At 39.3% G+C, this 20408-nt stretch overlaps 2 protein-coding genes and 1 long non-coding RNA gene across 4 annotated transcripts; all 3 read left to right on the top strand.

The window, feature by feature from the left end:
- The first annotated feature begins 8067 nt into the window (after positions 1-8067).
- LOC130464062 (uncharacterized) lies at positions 8068-10760 on the top strand. Of its 2 annotated transcripts, XR_008924355.1 has the most exons (7): positions 8068-8284; positions 8382-8524; positions 8817-8942; positions 9435-9483; positions 9578-9626; positions 9951-10063; positions 10702-10760. It is a non-coding gene; the product is annotated as an uncharacterized lncRNA (long non-coding RNA). The 2 variants fall into 2 exon arrangements; XR_008924354.1 differs by lacking the exon at positions 8382-8524.
- Positions 10761-17083: 6323 nt separating this feature from the next.
- Positions 17084-18764, top strand: LOC130463162 (uncharacterized). The gene is made up of 4 exons (XM_056832210.1): positions 17084-18155; positions 18239-18360; positions 18431-18595; positions 18747-18764. Exons 1-4 carry the CDS (start codon positions 17084-17086, stop codon positions 18762-18764), a joined length of 1377 nt encoding a protein of 458 aa, XP_056688188.1.
- LOC110802481 (uncharacterized) lies at positions 18765-19966 on the top strand. Its single transcript, XM_056833185.1, has 2 exons — positions 18765-18877; positions 18960-19966. The coding sequence occupies exons 1-2, from the start codon at positions 18776-18778 to the stop codon at positions 19689-19691; spliced, it is 834 nt and encodes a 277-aa protein (XP_056689163.1). The 5' UTR covers positions 18765-18775; the 3' UTR covers positions 19692-19966.
- Positions 19967-20408: the final 442 nt, after the last annotated feature.

The raw sequence follows: 20408 nt of genomic DNA, 5'->3' as shown, positions 1-20408 counted from the left end.
GAAATGAAATTAATTCATTAAAGTTTGGCTTAGTAATAATATGATGTTGATTCCCACTGGTTGGCTTTACATAATAGTGGACTGTTGCTTGCTAAGTTGTTATTGAATTGATGACAAATACTCTTGTCAGGTAAATAATGTTTTCCAACTCATCTTAGTCGTTGGTGCCTTGCTGCAGCCTGAACTTGGAACTCCCAAGACTCGGGCATACATCATATATCTGAGGTATATTGGTAAAAGAGTTCTGTCACTTGTACCATTTGGTTGACATGAACTTCTAAGAAGAGCTGATCTTTTGCGATTTGGTGCAGCTGACTGGTGACTTCTACAAAGGTGGATTCTACTGCAACATATGGAGTGCAACACATGAGGAATACAACCATCTCTACTACACGGAGTCATTGAGGTTGGGAATTCTCTACTCCACTGATTAGTTTATGAATGATTGCATTTAATAGAAACATTGTTCACTATGTTGAGAAGGTCAGCCCATCAGCGTATCAGCCTGTCTTCTTAGTGTAACTCTCGCTATAGATCTTACCGTAGCTGGGAATTTTTTCTATAAATTCTTGGATCGAAATGGTTTCATTGGTTTTCTCTATAGCTCTCTCCTTCTATATGTTACAATAGCTCTTGATCATAAGAGATTGAATAAGAATGGATGATTACTTTGTGACTGATTTACTAATTAGTTAGTTATTTTAACCTATCATATTTAAGGATTTTACAAGATTTAATAAATTAACCATTGTAATAACTAAATCCCTCCTACCTCTTCCCTTTATTCATTCTAAGAAGTAACATCCTTCAGGACATTTTTAAATAGGATACGTGACTGTTTATGTCAAATGGATGGACTAGGGAGTAGTTGACAAATGATAGCAACCATAATTGACTAGATTGCTCTCAATTTTACTCATGGTTATAACCTAACATATTCAGCCTGTCAAGTTGCACCCTCTTGTTTTATTTGAGTGCACATTGACTAAAACTCAATGTAGATTTTCTAGGAATAGTAACACCACAACATATCAAATTGTATTTTTGTACTTAACAAACTGCTAGAAGTGTAAAAAGTAGAGTGTCCCTTTGGTTATTCAGCAAAATCTCATGGTATGGCTCTGGGGAAAAAAACACTGTGTTAACAGTGCAACAAGTACAATGCTACTGTTTGCACCATTCCTTTACCCATTTCCAATCATGTGTGCTTCCATAGTAGGTTCACAACATATGACATTGCTTTTTTTATACTTCATCAACTGCTAGCAGTGTGCTAAGTAGAGTGTCCCTTTGGTTGTTCAGCCAAATCTCATGGTATGGCTCTACAAAAAAAACTAAAGTTGTTAACAGTGCAACAAGGACATGCTACTGTTTGCACCCATTCTTTGCCCAATCCCAGTCAATTCCTTGTGGTTTACCACACATTCCCCCCCTCCCCTATATATATATCTGCTCTGCCTTTTCTTATTGTCCACAGGGTAAACACTTCAATTTCATTACAAGCAGCAGCTTCTTCTTCCTGTCAGGTACAACCAACTTCTTCCACTTCTATTCAGTTTGTTTTTGCATACATAAATGGTATTCTGCTTATTCTTCCCATGATAAGTCTGCATTTATGTGCCTTTCTTTCACTTGATAGCCACACCTATTAAATGCTTTAAGTCAACATACATGCAAATCTTTGTTTATACTTACTTTTTAAATTTGTTCCATCTGTATAATGTAGGCTAGCTGATCCTAGATTTTGTATGTTGATATTTCAGTTGATCTTGATAGTAATTAAACTTCTTAAAAGATGGTGATCAATGTTATGGAGATTTCAATTAGCTGCAACAGAAATTGTGCAATCATTGCAGATTCTGTTTTTTGTAACCTGTCATAATTTTGGTTTGTGTGTGTTGATTTAACTTTATTTGTGACATCACTAACCATAATTAGCCATGTATCATAACTATGTAAACTTGTTTTTTTCATTCTCATGTGTCTGATTATAGATATAAAAACCACCATGGCAACGGTTCCAAAATAGAACACAAACAAATATGTTAAAATAATTTAAACATGCTATATAGGAACAAAAATGCAAGAATTTAAAGTTGAAATAGAAAGTCCAACAACAACATTATAAACATATTTTTTTTACGTACCTTAACATACTGACATCCCTCTCTCTTATGCTGTAAGGATCTCAAGATGAAGCATGAACGCGTGTTCTTGAATGAACTGAACTCCAACAGCAAGTCGTACAAAGTCAAAGTCAAAGTCATAGAGAAAGGCCGACCTACCAAATCTCCGAAGAAAGGGGTCTTGTTCCAACATATCCTTATGGAAGATACCAAGGTAGGAATATACTTGTGATGCACACTTATCTAAACTTACTTATTTTACAATAACTTAGGTATTTCGATCTCATGATACATGTTGCTTTTTTAGCTATTTGTAAGGTAACTGCAAGGAATTCACGAGTCAATACAATGCACTTTAATCCGTTCACTGAATTGCCTAAATGTCATGTGTTTTAGTGTTTTAAGATGATTTAGGGATACACAAAATTATCTGTATCAGCTTACTTTTGGTTATTGTTTTAAGATGATTGCTTTTACTATTTTAAGATGACTTACGAAGCTCAGAGAAGAGGCACTTAAGTCAATTTGGCCTTCTTCTATTGCCCAGAAAGATGATTAAAAGAAATTACTATAAAGTGCTGGGATTTTTGAGAACCCAATTAAAAGAAATGACTATAAAGTGCTTGATTTTCTGACTTAAATTTTATATAGTTATATTAATGTGATTATGAGTGTGATTTTTTTCCTGCAAAACATTTAATTCGTATATATGGATTAACATTATGAAGTGGGTGGAATTATTTGTTGATTTTTCCTGGTTTAATTGGAGGTGGTAGTTTGGTTGTTGTTGTTCGTTCTTCCTAATTATTACGCACTACTAAATGAACTGGCATACCTCGCTCTGGTTACTGTTTTGAGAACAAATCATCAGAACTTCACAATGAAAATTTAATGCCATAAGAAAAACATCTACACATATTGTAAACTAACTGAATACAGACAAGTAGTTAGACATAATGGATTATTACTGAACATTTATTTCTGCTTGTATCAAATGATAGAATTACACTGTACAGATTTCTGAAGGAATTAAATTATGGTGGAATATTACATGCACAACTAAGAAATAACATCTTAATTTGATTGACCCTTTTATCTTTAGTTTTCTCATTTGATCATGCTGATTCAACACATTGATCATTATCGGTTGTCATATTCTTGATTTGTTTGAGGTCAATTTTTGGTCTCCGAAAGTTAGTTGATTTTGAGGCATTTGGTTTCTTGATGGTTACTTTAACTTTTTAAAATTAATTGTTAGCTTTGCCAAGTGGGTTTAGTCAAACATGATGATCAATTTAATTCAAATCAAATCGAAAACCTAAGGATTACATGTACAGAAAATAACAATTACTCTTACTATTTCCAGAGATACAAGGATGCACCTATGTCGTTTCATGCAATAACCTAATAACCTAAACCAACCTAAAACAACCATAAGTTATATAGAGTAGCTTTACATATAGAGTAGCTTTACATACATTCCCTGCACTATTACTACCTTTTGAAAGACTAATAAGGCACTTGCTTGCCAGGGGAACAAAATGCGCGGAGCACTTTTTGGAGATCAGGTTGAAGCATACAAGGATGCCCTTCAACACAAAGGGACTTATGAAATTGCAGATGCTCCAATCCGATCTGCAAACCAGCAATGGAAACGAAGCGAGTCTGAGATGGACTTTCAGATGAGTTTCGGGAGGCAGACAGTTGTTCAACCTGTTAATCCTGAGGCGGGTTCTATTCTGCCAGACTACCAATGCCTTGCATCTTTGCCAAGGGTTGGGGATCCAGACGACAGATTCGGTAATGACCATCTAAAACCTTAACCATACACGCTTTCCATACAAATTTCTAGCAATACCTTAACTCGCCCCCCCCACCCCCCCCGGGCCACTGTATTTGTTTGTTTATAAACAGACGTTCTTGGTGTCGTGTTGTACGTCGAGGAGGAAGCTAGGAAAGTTGACACAGCTCAGGGGCGCCAAGCCTTGGTCCGCGAAATTGTCATCTCTGACCACAGGTATAGCAGCGCTGACACATCCATCTCACTTGTTAATTGTAGTCACTAAATACGCTATTATCTTCTTTGTTGACCACTTCTTCTTAACAGCTCCGACCAGCCAATGGTCATTTCTGCTTGGAGCGATCTTGCTGAGGGTGAATGTGATGCTCTATCCTCCTGGGCAGAAAAATTCAACGTTGTTGGCTTTACTTCTCTACGCACTACTTCACACAAGGGTACTCCTATCTCATCCCTTCACACCACTTGCAATTAATGTTTCCCCATACACGTCCAATTAGTATATATACTATCTTGTGCAGGCTTCTCCCTCTCAACAAGCATCTCCACTGTGATTGACCATGACCCTAAGGGAGACAGGCCAAATGCACTGAATGAATGGTAATGCAACATCCCATTTTTTGCCCTTTAGCCAAGTTCTGGGTTTCTATGCTTAATATCTTGTAACGCTCATGTTCATCCATACACGTCGTCTTTCCCTTTCTCCATCGCATCGATTCTAAACCTTGTTAATCGGCTTATTACCATCACGGATTCGATATTATTCATTGCTACTAATCCTAACTTAATCCGTAACATCAACCAACGTTAACGCTAAAAAATCAGTCTAAGTTTCCAACCAACGTTAACGCTGTATTCAACCGTGGAAATATAAAAACACTCATCTTTAATGTTTTTTCGCAGGGCTCTCACGCACCAGGACATTTTGTCCGACAGGCAGGCTAGGGTGTTGGATGTAAGGAACCCCTCTCCAGAAAGGGTGATCATGACCCTCGATATTCTGAAACTGAAAAAGGCATGCCTTATTCCTCTCTCGATTTAGAGTTAAAACTTTGTTTGTCCAAGCTATTAAAAGGCTACTAGGATCCAAAACTGAAACTTGGCGAAGCACTATGATTTTTACATATCTCCTAAGAGTCATAACCTTCTTCAACATATAAGACGTTGATATTAACATGCATTCATACTAGCACTTTATGTATTGATACAGGTTATATGTTTCCTACTTTGTAACCAGAAAATAACCTACGTTGCGGTATTTAAATGTAAACCTTTAAATGTGATTCACATTAACAACAAACTATCTACTATTACATACTATGTATGCTAACATATGAATGCAAAGCTCATTTACTGAGTTCATTAACCATCCACACCGCTTTGCAGAACACCACCACTTTACAAGAAGAGCGCCGCTGGATAAGAGTTGTCGTCCCTGAGCCAGACTTTGATAGGGTTCATGCATACATAGGTTGCTGCAACTGTGGCACGCGCACGGAGGTTCCAGTAGGAAAAGCATACACATGCACAGCCTGCTCCCATAAGGGCTCTGTTGCTTCTCCCAGGTTTGATTCCCTCCACTCGTACATGTACACTCTTACCTTTGGCAGCGCAACAAAAGGCATGTAGTTCTCTTGCTCACATCTAGGCACAAATATGAATGCAGGATTACCTTTAACTGTAACATTTCCGACGGCACTGGCGAGCTTTCAGTGACTGCTTTCACTGCTGATGTTGAGCGGCTATTCAGGATGCCTGCTGCAGACCTCTTCCGCATCAAACACACAGTAAGTATTTTCCACTCTCACACCTACATATGCTTCCTTTGTTGGACGTTTCCTTTCTTAAAGCTGCATATAACGTACAAATTACATACTAGGATTACAGCAATTCTACAACATGGAGTTCCTTATGCAAACAAATAAAGGAAGTTACTAGATTCCACCACAAATACAAATCCACTAAAAACTAGAACAATGATAATTTACACAGACCTTTTGATTATTGGTCCCTGTGTCAATTGCATACAAATAAAGAAAGAAAAGAAATTGCTAATGAGTTGAACAATGGCACCACAGATAAAACAAAATTATTTGTATCTTTCATGCAGATCTGAACTCTGAACCATACAAAGTATTTAGTAACATTCATAACATGGTTAAACTGGACAGAACATTTTACCATCATGCAGGAACCTTGTTTTGCATGAATATTATATATGTGCATAATTGCATATGCTATGTAGTAGCAATCCTGATTTCTGTATATAGATAAAATAGTCTCCCCTCTACTTTTTGGTGTTACATGCCACCCTTTCCCTGCCGGGTGGGAGCCTCAATCTCTAGAGACATTTGGTTATTGTTGATGCATGTTCCAGATGTATTTAATAGTGTCTAAACCTATGTTTTGCCACATTTTTGCACTTTTTTTCATCCCGATTTTAGTTGTTAGGTAGAGAAACAGTATAAGGCAGTTAAAGCTCGAGTCCCAACTTAACCCAGCTATACTAAGATAAAGACGATACCAAGATAAACTACATAAGAGGCTAAATATATTTATATAAACGGATATTTATTGAGCCAATTTAACCCAGCTATACATCAGTCCAAGCAAGGTCAAGGGTGATATGCTTTAGGCAGACACAACTTCAAACACTTCTTGGTAGGGTAGGCAAGTTTTATAGAATTATTGTTATTCAAGTAGCCTTCTGAAGATGAAGGTGTTGAAGTAAATCAGGAAAGGTTCCTTCTAGCCAGAAGCCATAACTGGCTCTAGCATTTACCTGCATTGAAGTGAAATGAAATGCTGGAACAGGAAATCAAAAATGTGATCTGATTTATTAAATGAGCAAAAACAAATTAAAAACAAATTTGTTATAATTGCTCTCACAATAGAACACACAAATTACATGCTAGGATTTCAGCAGCTTTTGTATACACACTAACGCAACCTCTAATGCTCAGAATGATGCCCCGGCTATTGAGGCTGCAAAGGAGCTGCTGCGTACCAAACATGTCTTGGTTGAGGTTGGCCCAACAACAGCCCTCTCCAAGAGCAATGCTCTACAATGGTGCCTTAAACAAGTGGCATTGGAAGAGCCTGATGTTACTGAAGATGTTGTTGAAGATGTTGCTAAGGCTGTTGCTGAGGATACTATAGAACACACCTATGCTAAGACTGATTTGGAGCACAACAATACTGAAGATGCTTTAGAGCCAACGCCTACTGCATGAACGGGTCATTCAGCCCTCCCTTTTGTATGTAAACATGGTCTTTTAGGGAACTATTATGTTTGTGTGAAAGTTAAGTAGTTCCACAACCATGTGCACCACTTGCAAACAATAATCGCTTATAGTCGATGGCTTTAGTATTTAGCCTATCTTTTGTGGTGCGGGTTTTTTCAAGGAACATAAAACACTTATGCTTTTATGTTCCTACGAAATACCCAATTGCACCTTTTGGAACCCATGTAAAATATGTTAAGACTTATGGTCAGTCACTTTAGTATTTAGCCTATCTTGTGTGGTCGGGGTTTTTTCAAGGAACATAGAACACTTATGCTTTTATGTTCCTACGAAATACCCAATTGCACCTTTTGGATCCCATGTAAAATATGTTATGGGGATGTGATTGTAACCTACATTCACTAATTATCAATGCTTATTTACTTCTATATTAATGTTCTTGTCCATTTAGTTTCCAATCATACATGTGCCTACCTATTGTCCTATACTAATTCTGCTCGGGATTCGCTTTGCATTTCGGTTTTCTTTTAACACTAACTTGGGGGACCGTGCGCGATAGCGCACGGTGCAACAACTAGTATAGCTAAAAGAACAATAATTTATGTAAAAAGAACATGAATATATTTATTATTTACGTAAAAGGAACTCTTTTTTTTGGGTGTAAATCAGGGAAACCAAGGCCCTGAAAAGATATACAAAGCAGTTTATGTAAAAAGAACATGAATGATTTATGTAAAAAAAACATGAATCTCTATTATATAAACCAAGAGTTGAGGGCTTTTTCGTAACCTAACTTTTCGTGTCCCCCATGTAATTTACAGAAATACCCTCGACTCTTCACCCTAACATATTACTGTTATTCCATCTCTCTCCAAAAATAAAAAAATTAAGAGAAACTGTCAAATGGGCTTCCGAATCTCTCTCCTTGATTGAAACCTTCGAATCTCCAATTCTTCTGCTCTTCAATCTCTCACTCCAAAATCACCTCCAATGGTTGAAAGTCCCTGTTTGTTTATAATTAGTGCCGCCCAAGACGTTCGACGAAGATTTATATCCATCGGATCTCTCTGCCGTCATGTCCGCCCGGCACATCGAACGCCGTGTGCCTACTGCTGGTGAGATCACTTTTCTTGGTTTTGTTTTTGTTAATGAATTGGTTTGTTTTGGTGAAATAAAATTTGAAATTAGAGACTAAATCAATTTCGAAATTAGGGATTTTATTTTTTAGGGGAAATCTAAATTAGGGATTTAGAAAGGGCTGAAATTGGAGATGCGCCGCTGTTTCATCACCGACGGGGTCCACCAGAGACTGATTTTCCGTCGACGAGGAAGCAGTGGCGAAATCAGTTAATAATGTAAGCTTTATTTTCTGTAATTTGAGTGAAACTTTCGAATCTCTCACCTGATTTGTTTTCCCCAAATTTGAAATCTAAATTCTTCGAATTTACTTCCAATTTACTCAGCAATTCAACCAAACACTTAATTTTAATTAAGTTTACTATTAATCTATTTTAATTACGAAATTGTGCACAAAAATTGACGAAAATGAAAGAGAAAATGGTTATTGCATTACCTACGCCCTGCAATCTTGCGCAGAATTATGAATCTCTATTTCTTTAAAAAATGGGTGTTGAATTAAATTTGCAGAATAACAAGCAGTTGGTGTTTGGGGATGTCTATGGAGCTGGTTCGCTTCTTAAACAGGTGGAGCTTGAAAAAGCCCAGAATGTGGACCTTAAGTTCCAAGTTCCTGATGTTGGCAAAGCGATTCAGGTATAATTCGTAAGTTCAAGTGGTTTGGTTTGGTTAGCTTTCAAATTTGTGTGATATATAAATATATTATATTGGACTTTCAAACTAAGATTTTAGCTTCTATGTGGTTTTCTGTGGAGAGTTGCATTTTCGATTAATTTGTGTGAATTTATTGTTTCTTTTGCGGTTAAATTGATGGCGGTTTTGTTTCGATTGATTAGCATTAGATAGCGAGTTCGTTTTCTAATTGGTTGAATTGATGTGTGTACTTGACTGAAAAGCTGAGTTTTTGAATCCAGAAGGAAGTGTCAAGGACAGAATTGCTGTTAAAGTCATTGAAGGGGTATTCTAATTAGCTGAATTTTCATGTTGTTATGCAGCTTATGTTTAATTGATTATGATTTACATTAGTTAGTTAGTTAGGGTCCTGCATTTAGGTAATTGAAGAATAATCGTGTTTTTCTTGCTTTATTCAATTGTATTGATTACAATTTATTTGATGATTTGTTGCAGAATTTTATTCATGATGAAGATATACGGCTTGATACGATCAAAGCTAGATGTAATTTCCTGTAATTTCAGCTCAATTTCGTTTGATTTTGCTTATAATTGATGAGTTGTATGTATTTTGAAAGGGTTTTTTTGCATTGTTACAGTTAGAAATGTCATCAAACGACATGCTGAATGGACGGAGCGACTTTCAAGGTATGAATTATTCGAAATTGCTAATGTAATGTGGATAGACCGTCAAGAACTTAATTAGAGAGTTTGGTGCCCAGATTTAATGAGTCTTGAATGTGCTTCTTGATCATATATGATGGTCTTTAATCTTTAACCAAACGATCGGCACCGTTCACTTATTCTTTCGTTGCATCGTTACGTTTACATTACGTCTATTTGAATGTTTTCTGCGTCATCTATCCAGAATGGTTCCCGTCAATTTACACCATATCCATAGAAATTATAGAAATTTTCCTAATTTGTTTTTCTGCAACAAATTGTTAACCAAAGAATGATTTATCTGAACAGGCATTCAAAGAAGCCGATGTAGATCTAGACGGAAAGATTTGTAGATCTGAATGGCATCAATTTGTATCCAAAAATCCCAAATTGTTGAAAATAATGACTCTCCAATATCTCAGGTATGTGTGATGATCTACTCTCATACTCAAAAATGTATAGTGTTAAAAAAATTGCAATCAGTATAGCTTGCCAAATAAGAAACGCATAGCAGGCAAACAAAATTGAACTAGGTGGTTTGACTGCTGCTACAAGTTATACTTTTGATTTTGAGATTATGTTCTTTTATTTTTATCATGTTTTCTTTAATTATAGCTGTAATCTTTCATCCATATTCTATAGTCTTTCATTTGCATTTGAGATTTCATTTTCTGAACTACATACTATATTCCTGTGGCTGCCAAAGTTGATGCCAGATTTTTTCACATTTAGTTGCATAAGACCATACATGTTAGCCGCTCTAATTCTTTCCATCTCTCTGTTTTTTTGATTAATTTTTCAATTGCTTTGAAATTTCGCCTGTCAATTGTTGTTATGGATCTGGATTTATCTTATTTTCACAGTAAATTTTAAAAAATGTGTGCAAGTTTCGTGATTCTAGCTATTCAACTTGCTCATTTGAGGGTTTCTAATTTTGTTGTTGATCTAATTTTCAGTAATTTACATTGAACTATGCTGATTATATGTGTTCATTGGTTGTTAATTGATGTAATTAGTTTGCATCCTTCTTTGGGGATCTGACATTGTCTCTATTGTGAAGAGGACTAAAGCTATCAAGGCCCGACTTGAGCAAATGGACCGCGCTACTGCTGAAAATTGATCGGTAAGGAACACTAATCTCGAAACCAATTGGGGTTTTAATTGTTTGTAATGTTTGTTCTGCAAAATAATGTTGTGCTTTGGTTGGTAATTGAGATGGAAGTTGATATATGTTGGCTGAAAATTAGAAGTTTTGTAGGATTTAATGTTCTGGTCAGATAAAACCATGATCCAAATGTAGAACCTTCCAACCCGTTCTGATCTGCGATATGTTGAATCATGATCCTGGGTAAGGCCTTATTCTGTTCACCTTATTTCCACTTATTTCAGGAAAAATAAGTTCAGATAAGTTCAGATAAGTTCAGTTAAGTTCAGATAAGTTCAGATAAGATAAGTTCAGGAAAATAAGGGTTGACCAAGTACAATTTATAACTTAAATAAGTTTTGATAAGTTCTAATAAGTTCAGATAAGTTCAGATAAGTTCAGTTAAGTTCAGATAAGTTCAGATAAGATAAGTTCAGGAAAAATAAGTGGAAATCAGGTGAATAGAACGCAGCCTAATTCAATTTTGTTTTTGTTGTAGTTACTATTTGATTGTTTTATGTTGGTAATTAGATTATTTTGAATGTTTAGAGCTAGGTTGATTGATTTAGCAGCCTTCTGATAACTTCTCTCTGGTTCTTAGCTCACACTGGGTTAATAATTCAAGAGATCACTGGAAAAGAGCTGCACATTCAATCATTCTATGATTTTATTACTCAACCCACCAAATTATCACAGCATGAAGAACAGCTAGCTGCTAAACACTGCAAACACAACAACATGACTGGCTGCACTGACTGACTGGAAAAGCACAGCTGCTGCCTGCTGCCAACTGAAACCCACCAGAACTCTATCAGAAGGACCCTGCAGAACCTGCTCAGAAGCAAAAGCCACTAGACCAAGTTGCTGCCACCTGACTACATTATTTCGCGCGTGCATAAATCAGGAAATAATGTGCATAATCTAACTTATATATTTAGAGGTTATACTTAGAATTCGTGTATATATAATGTGTTCTCTAATCTAGGAAATGCGCTCCTCAAGTTTATACTTGAGTTTTGATTTCCTCCATTGCACCTTAGTTTTGATTTCCTCCATTGTTTCATCTTTCTTTTCTAAGGTAAGGAACCATGCATTTTCCTGAGGTTCATTTAGTTGATTTAATTTTTCTGAATTTTTGGGGATTATAACACTCAATTTATGAGTCATTGATTAATTCAGAATTTAGGAATTTTCTGATTTTTTCGAGTTTGATCAAAAGTGGAGACGCATCAAGGAGAAGAATTAACAATCCGGGAAAAAAAAATCTACGAGAGAAGAAATTAAGTAATATGATGTAAATTTTGAATTGTTTTAGTTGTTTTTACTTTTTAGTACTGAATTTGAGTAAATTGTGTTCATTTCTTATTTTATGTAAAATCCCCACGAATTATATAATTTGGTTTGGTTTGTGACAATATATCCATCTAACATTTTAGTTTGTGTATAATCTCGCACGCATCGCGTGCATATAAGACTAGTATAGTAATATACAATGTCATGTTCTTTAACATATATACATATATTATTTAGGTGCACCATATTTATTGTACATCCTAGTTCATAGTCTACGATCGGTTGGGTCGTGGAGCCGTTACATGGAGTGTCTAGGTTGAGTATGAATGTATGATGGCCGGGTCGGCGGGTTGTGATGAATTTAATGATTATTTAAAAAATTTCACACGTTATAGCTGTAATTTGTAACATTATCCCTTCACTTTTACGTATACTTTTAAAATGCAACTTTTTTTAACTTTTCTTGCGTACTTAAAGATACTACTTTCTCCATTCTAAAATGTTTTTTACGTTGATACTGTGTATGTGACTTAACAACTATTCAGTAATTAATATGCATAAAAATTTCTCTATTTTTTTACATTTATTATTATGTTTTCAGTTTTATAAAAAATACGACATTGAGAAAACGGAAAAGATTTAATGTCACAATAGAAAAGTGATAAAATAATATTATTGATGGGAAAATATAATGTTGTGTTTTGTGTGTTTGTGGGCATACGCCTCTATTTATAATACAAACTAGATCTCCCACTCTTTGTAGGTTTCCTAGTTCATATAGACTTCTATCTTATATCATATAGCCTAGTTATAACATGCATAACTCCACTACATATGATATTGTATAATCTAGCATAACTACGTTATCCTCAATAAAAAGTGGGAGAGATTAAATATCTCAATAAATTTAATTGATTAAAATAATCATATCCTTGACACAAATTTTGATAAAATATTAAAAAATTTATGTGATAATATAAAATAAAATGTAAAGAACATCTTGAGCTAGACACCCTAAATGAAATACGTAAAGAACATTTTTGGACAGATGGAGCTATACTCCGTACTACTACTTCGTCCTAGACATGCATTAGTTACGTTATACCGATCAACGGGTAATTTTAACATGCATTATAAACTAACTTCAAATTAAAAAATGCACGAAATGTTTTTTTTTCAACCCTAATGACTACATATATCATTAACATTATTCATTTTTCAAAGTAAATTTGAATCGGCTAACTATCCGCTTTACAACTAACTATCTAACTAACCAAATGACGTTGTAGTATCCTATATAAAAAATAAACTAACCGAACAACAAAAAGTATGAGGTGGTTACCAAATCAATTACTAATTAAGTAGGATTAAGTACGTAATTAGAGGCTTAGTTAGAGTCTTAGAGAAGTCTTTTGTTTAATTAAGTAGAATGTTCAAAATGGTTGAACTATGATACGTAGTACGTAGTTTCATATATTCCTCTAATGTTGGAGTTTTAAATCATTACAGATTACGTCATTCTTAGACTTTGTTAAATGGTTTTGGTCAAATTAATGTTCTAGATGATCGAGGAGAGTTTTTTGATTTGTTGACAAGTTTGTTAAAATATTAAATAAAGTCAACTGTTACTACGTGGATCCTAATTGTCCAACTTAAACTGAACCATACACTAATATTAATTACATGCCGTAATCCTAACAATGCTTGAAAATAACATGTCGACTATTCCTATAGACTCGAATTGACCTATAATGGATTGAATAATCAATTTACAAATTATGTACTAATTCACCTGAATAGGATAACCTCGTGCCGACTCTTTTTCCCCAAGGGTCTAATTGAACTCAGGATTTATCATATCAATTACTTGTATGGTCTTTTTGGTAGCCGTTAATAAATAGTGGTAATAATAATAAATATTAGGGGCATTTGGTTGGAACGGGGTAAAGGGAAATGAATCAACAAGAGAAAAGAAAGCAAATCCCTTTGATTTGATAGGTTGTTTGGATGAGATTTTATTCTCTTTACTTCTCCCTCCTCCCGCCACCGTCATTCTCCTTCTCCGTCCTCTCTCTCCTTCTCCCTCCTATTTGTTCCAGCAACAACAAATATTCCAAGATCAACTTCCAATAATGGTGGAGAAGCTCGGCGGAAACACTTTAATCGGAGAATTTTGCAAAGGGTTTTTCTTATTAATGGACGTTGTTTCAGCCGGAGAAACTGTGAATGTAATAACTCGGGAATTAACTTAACCGATGACGTATTTGACCGTGATTTTCTTATATCCGACCACCTGAGTTTCCGTTTTTAGATAGTCCTCGAATGTATCCGAGGAATCTTCGTATTAAAATGAGATAAGTTGTTGTTAAGTGAGAAGAGTTAGAGAGAGAGAGACTGATTTGCTTTTTAAGGTAATGATTAGATAGATCTTTTTAATGATTACAGCAGAGTATTTATATGATTACACGGGGGTAATTATGTAATTATGTCTACTTCTGACGAACAACTGTCCTTCTTGGCTCCCAAGACTCAAGGGCATTTTCGTCTTTTTATGCCGAGTTGGGTTGACCATGTATATGGGCCCAAACAATTAGCCCCACGCTCGACGTAGGAGATGGCGTCATTGGCATGTCGTATGTTGAGCGGAATTCAGCATCGGTCATTATTTGTTGTCATTCTTTAGTTTATCTATGTACGGGTCGACGGACCTTGTATTGTATTGTCGAGGAGCGTCATCGGTTTATGCAGGTGCCCGTTCGTGGAGGTTTTATCTCATGCTCTCATTCGGTCGAGGAACCTTCCGAATCTGGCCGAGGACTAACTTCGAGTGGGCTTCAGAGCTACGTTGTCGAGGAAGGTCCCCACTTGTATTGTATTCTTCGTATGTGTTAACTGTAGGGGATCCAACCAGGGAACAACTCCTCTTGCTATCGAGCACGGGCTTCCTTGGCGCTATGACATGATCCAACGCCACATGGGGTCGAGGGCAACCCCCCGTTTGCCGAGGGACTCCTTTGTATATTCGCTTGGTGCGGGTCGGTCGAGGAGCTTCCCCGGTGCCGAGGAACTTCTCCGCGTGTTTGTTTGCGGGTTGGTCGCGGAACGGGTCCTCTAGGCTCGGTCGAGGAACGTCCTCGTTTGTTCGAGGAAGGGCAGCCCCACGTATGGCCGACTTAATGTGTGAAAACTCTTGTGGGGTTGGCTAGCTTGGTCGAGGAACATCCTTGTTTAGTCGAGGAGCGTCTTCGGCGTGCCATGCCTCGAGGAGCCCTCTCTTGTTAGAGCGGCGCTGTCGAGGAAGGTTCCAGATTCACGCGGTAATGCTCGGTCGAGGGCCTCTTTCTTTTGAGTGTTCTCTTGGTCGAGGAACGACCCTTTTGCGGGTGGGTCTCACTCCTGTGTGGTCGAGGACCTTCTTGAGTTCTCGTTGTGACGTTTTAGTCGAGGACCTCATTGCATTTATCTCTCCTTGCTCGGCTCGCACATTGTTGTGGATCTTCCTCTTATTTGAGCGAGGTGACTTGGTCGAGGGGCCTCTAATGCCGTTGGAAGTTTAATAGGGTTCGGCCGAGGAACAACTCCCTTTAATTTTCGCGCTTTGGGTCCCTTGGAGTTATAATATGGGCCCAACGCCATGTGAGGTCGAGGATAGCCCCGGGCCAAGGAACTTCTCTATGTGTTTGCTTGATATCATTTGGTCGAGGAACATGCTTTTTATGCTAGTGGGATATCATTCGGTCGAGGGACTTCCCTTGTTGAATATGCGGTCGAGGGGTTTGATGACACCGCCTCCTAATGACGGGGTTCCTCCTCGGTCGAGGGGTTCTTTGTCCTTGGCTGGAGCAATTTTTCGGTCGAAGGGTATTTGGTGTCAGGTGTTTGATGTCATCACATAGTTGAACACTTGAACCCTTTTTCTCGGTTATTGTGGGCCGACGCATCCTTTTTTGATGATCTGGGTGAGATATTCTGGATTAGTCGAGGGGTTAATAAGCCCCAAGAGCGAGATCCGAGGTGTAGTTTAGTCCGACCTCAATAAGAGGAGGGTGCCTTTGGATGAAGGTCTTTAAGATACTTTGTGCGATATGCTCAAGTACGCCTTGAAAGAAGGTCTTTAGGCACTTAATTTGATTATAAGTGTTTCTCTTTATTTTTGTTAAACTTTGGGGCTCCGAGGAGGGCTAATGAGCCCTATGAATATCTGAAGATAGGCCCGCAGAGGAAGTGGTGAGCTAGTACGGACGAGCGACGCACGGTCGGAGCCCATGCGGTCGAGTCATGCGCTGCTTTTGAGTTGAAGGAGGTATTGGGCCTCTTTGTGGGCTTTTAGTTTTCCCAGCCGCCGCCCCCCTTCTTTTTTCTTTGACCTAGCCCTTGGGGTTTCAATCTATAAAAAGGGGGGGCATTCTCTTGTTACCATTCACTTCTCCACTAATCTCAAAGAGAGTCACACAATTTCAGTCGCGCCAGGGGTGGTCTGTATAGAGAGTGCTATTTGGAGGAGTCGGGTCATCGACACCGTACAACCCGATAGCTCGGCGTTCAGCTGTCGACGCCTTTCCCTGATAGCCGGTCGACGCACCGTCTGACAGCCGGTTCGGTTTCTTTTTTACATGCCGGCCGATAATCTGCTTGTATACCCCGGAGTTTGTTGAGTATTATTTCGTGGAGTGACCGTCCGTCGGCGGTCCATTAAATTCGGTCTGGTGGATACGGTTATTTGTCGTCCCATTCCCACTTCGTCGTTGGGTTCGGTTTGAGTACTTTTTGTTGGAGTAGCTTTCGTCGACATCCCTTTTGCGTGCTCGACGGCCTTCTATCTTTTCGGCGACGGGTTTTTCGCTGGAATACTCTTCGTCGTCGACACATTTAATCGGTCGTGGTCCTTTTGGTACTTTCGTCAACGGAGGCACGCTTCAAGAGGTATGCCGTCGTGTTTCCATCTAAGTGTAGCTTTAATTTCTTGTAAATAAGGGTCTTTTCTCGGGCCGAGTACCATTGTAACATGAATAAGGGTATTCGGTCCGAGTCAATCACCCCACCTACCTCCCCCGAGAAATTTGACTTGTCTCGGGAAATAAGAGTGGAGGGGGTTGTAGTAGTCAATGTTGTATCGTCACGCTTAGATCCCTCGGCGATACCCGACGCCATATCCCTTCCCACTTCGTCAGATGAGTCGATATCAGCGGGGGAGGAGGAGCATTGTCCTTATCCGTGGGAGGTTTCAATTGCCTTTCCACCTGTACATAATAGTTACTTAGATATTTATTTGAACAGTGGTTCCGTCCGAATAATGTCCGAGGGAGAGGACCAGACGTCTTCTAGTTTCGATGATTATCCTGCGCCCGATCCCGCCGGGGGTCCGGGTAATTTTTATCTCAAGCCTTCGTGGAGGAAAACCTTGAAAGGACATGTCGATCACCTGAATAAAAAGTATTCGCTCAAGGGTGAGTATATCTTGTATAGGCCGGGGGTGTTACACACTATCTTGACCCCGTCCCCGGGTTGTACGGCCGTATACAAGTCGGGTCTTCAGCTGGGTCTTCGATTCCCCTTACATCCCTTTATTGTTGAATTGCTTAGTGCCTATAACTTGTCTATCTGCCAGTTGATGCCCAACTCATGGGCTTCTATAAATTCGGTGTTGGCCATTTGTGATCTTTTGAGGGTTCGATGTACTTTGACGTTGTGGCGGTCGGTGATGAAGTTGGTGGAAGTATCATCTTATGAGTATGGTCCCGGTTGGTGGTCATTCCAATGCCGAGGTGGTTTTAAGGTCGTTGACACCGTTCCTTCAAATCATAGGGGTTTCCGCCACGAGTTTGTTTTTGTGTATTATGGTGGAGAGTGGGGCATCCCGTTGGTTCCGGGGTCCGAGGGTCCGAACTTTTCCCTCAATAGGAAAGTGCCGATGATGTCGATAGATGAGGCGATAGTTGCTATATATCTCCAGAAAGTGGAGAAGCGGGTAAAGGGTCAGCGGTTCCTGGTTGCCCCATTCTGGTTGCCGAGTTCACGGGAGTTGAGTGACGAGCACTTCTTGTCATCATTTGGTTTGAGTCCGGCTTATCCTAAGGGTAGGCGCCGAGGGATCTTTACTTCGCTTTCCTAACTTTTCTTTCTCCCTTGTGAATTTTGTTGATTGCTTGTTGGTTTGCAGATATTGCCCGGTTGAAGTTGGACGAGGAAATGGCGGGGAGGATTAGTGCTAGTGCTCTTCTTGCCGCACAGATAAGGAAGGACCTGGCCGCTGGATCGATGAAGGTTCCTGAACCTCCGAAGGTATGTTGGTTTTTATTTTCCGATGAATAAGCATCATTCTTCGCTTTCGTGCTAATTTTTCCCTGGACAGGATCCCAAAAAGCTGAAGAGGAAAAGGGCGCCTACTGATCTGGTTCCGACGGTCGCTCTGACCGAACATGCGCCGAAGAAGGTTTCTCGCGCTGTGTCGACGACTGCTGCTTCGGGGTCCAAAGGATCAAAAGCTGCCAAGAGAGTGGTTCCTACCCCTCTTAGGGTTTGTTCTGACGAGGAGGAGGGACATCATGCCCCCGTATCCGAGGATGGTCGTGGACAGTCTACTGAGTATCTCGCCGAGGAGGCTCCCCTGGCTCGGGGGTCATTGATGTGTCTTTCGAACGATGATGGGAGTTCGAAGCCTTTTGCAGAGCTTCCTTCCAATCTGAAGAATCGGCGTATGAGCAGGGCGATGGGTGAGTTGTTTACTCCTGCCGACGATGCTCACTTGTCCTCCCTTGGGAAGTCTGAGATCGATGCCCTCCATGAGAGTTGGGCCGAGGTGAGTCCTTCGATATAGTTCCTTCTTTCTCTTGCTTGAATTTTATGATTTTCTTCCCTTCTAACTAGACTTTGTTTTTCAGTTTTCCATCAGGATGACGGCTTACACCCGCCGATGCTACAGTGGGGATTCAGATGAGGTAGAGAGGTTGAGGGATGAGATCGGGAAACTTCAGGAGAAAGAGAAGATGCATCTCTCGGAGGTGAGTGAGCTGAAGAAGAAGCTTCATTGGACTGAGTCTGAGTTGGATCGTGCTAAGAGATGCATTAAGAATGACGAGGGGGAGCTCCAACAGGCCAAGGTTGATCTTGCCAAAGCCAAGGAAGATTCGACGATTCTCACGAGCCAGCGTGATTCCGTTAACCGGGCGCTGAAGGATGTGAAAGCTGAGTTAGAGGCCGTCAAGGGTCGGCTTAAGACTTCCGATGCTAGGATTGGTGAGCTTTTGAGTTCGCAGAACCGTCTGAAGGAGAGGATCATCGAAGAGTGGAAGAATTCCGAGGAGGGTGAGGCTCATAATGTTGAGATAGGCCTTGAGGCGACTTCTGTTGTTACTTCCGCCACATTGCGTCGAGTTCAGCTTGCTTTGGCTGAGTTTGCGCCCAATGTAGGTTGGGATGAGATACAAGGAAAGTATGATTCTATCTTGGCCAAGGAGCGAGAGGATCTCAGAGCTCAGCTGGTTGCTCAGGACAAGGTCGATGGAGGCAAGGGCGATTCGTCTGATTCTGATTCTGCTAGTACTTCGGGTTCTGATTCGAGCAGCAGTGGTGATGATGACGCTGGTAGCCATGTTGATGTCGTCGACCCTTAGGCGGATGGTTGTTATTTTCTTGTGTTGCTTTTGTTGCTTTCTTTTCGCGCCTAGTATAATGTAATCTTTGAAGTAGAGGAACATTGATATTGAACTGTATTTGATCCTTCGTAGAGGAACTTTGTTAAGAAACTAAATCTAAGTACTTTTCGAGATTTTGGCTCAAAATTTTCTTTCGTTTCATTCAACATAGCCTTACACTTTATTTATTACAATGATGAAATTACTTATCATTTGGCGTCAATGCCCCTACCATGCCCCTATTACATCATTGAAACTTAAATACATACCAGACACTTTAGATGTAGAATTTCTTAAGGTTGTCGGCATTCCATGGTCGAGGAAGTTGCTTGTCTTTGGTGTCGACGAGGTTGTAGGTGCCAGGTTCCGTTCGGCTTCTTTACCACCCTGCTATCACCCCAACATATCCCTCGGTGTGATCACTATGGACATCTGATCCCTTGTTATCTTCCTTCTTGTCAGAGGAGGAGCCCTTCAAAAATTTGTTCAACTTTCCCTCGTCGGCCAGTCTGTCCAAGGCCCTTTTCAATTCTCGACAGTCCTTGGTAGTGTGTCCGCACTCTTTGTGAAACTCACACCAGAGGCTCTTGTCTCTTTTGGACGCGGGGGTCCTGATCGGGGTCGGACTTGGCAACAATGACTTTTCCTTGATGTCAAGGTATATCTCCCTCCTGTTACTGTTGTACCGAGGGTCAT

Source organism: Spinacia oleracea, chromosome 6, assembly GCF_020520425.1.
Source record: "Spinacia oleracea cultivar Varoflay chromosome 6, BTI_SOV_V1, whole genome shotgun sequence".
Lineage (NCBI taxonomy): Eukaryota > Viridiplantae > Streptophyta > Magnoliopsida > Caryophyllales > Amaranthaceae > Spinacia > Spinacia oleracea.
The sequence above is the reverse complement of the archived record's forward strand: the minus strand, read 5'-3'. Positions and strand labels throughout refer to the sequence as shown.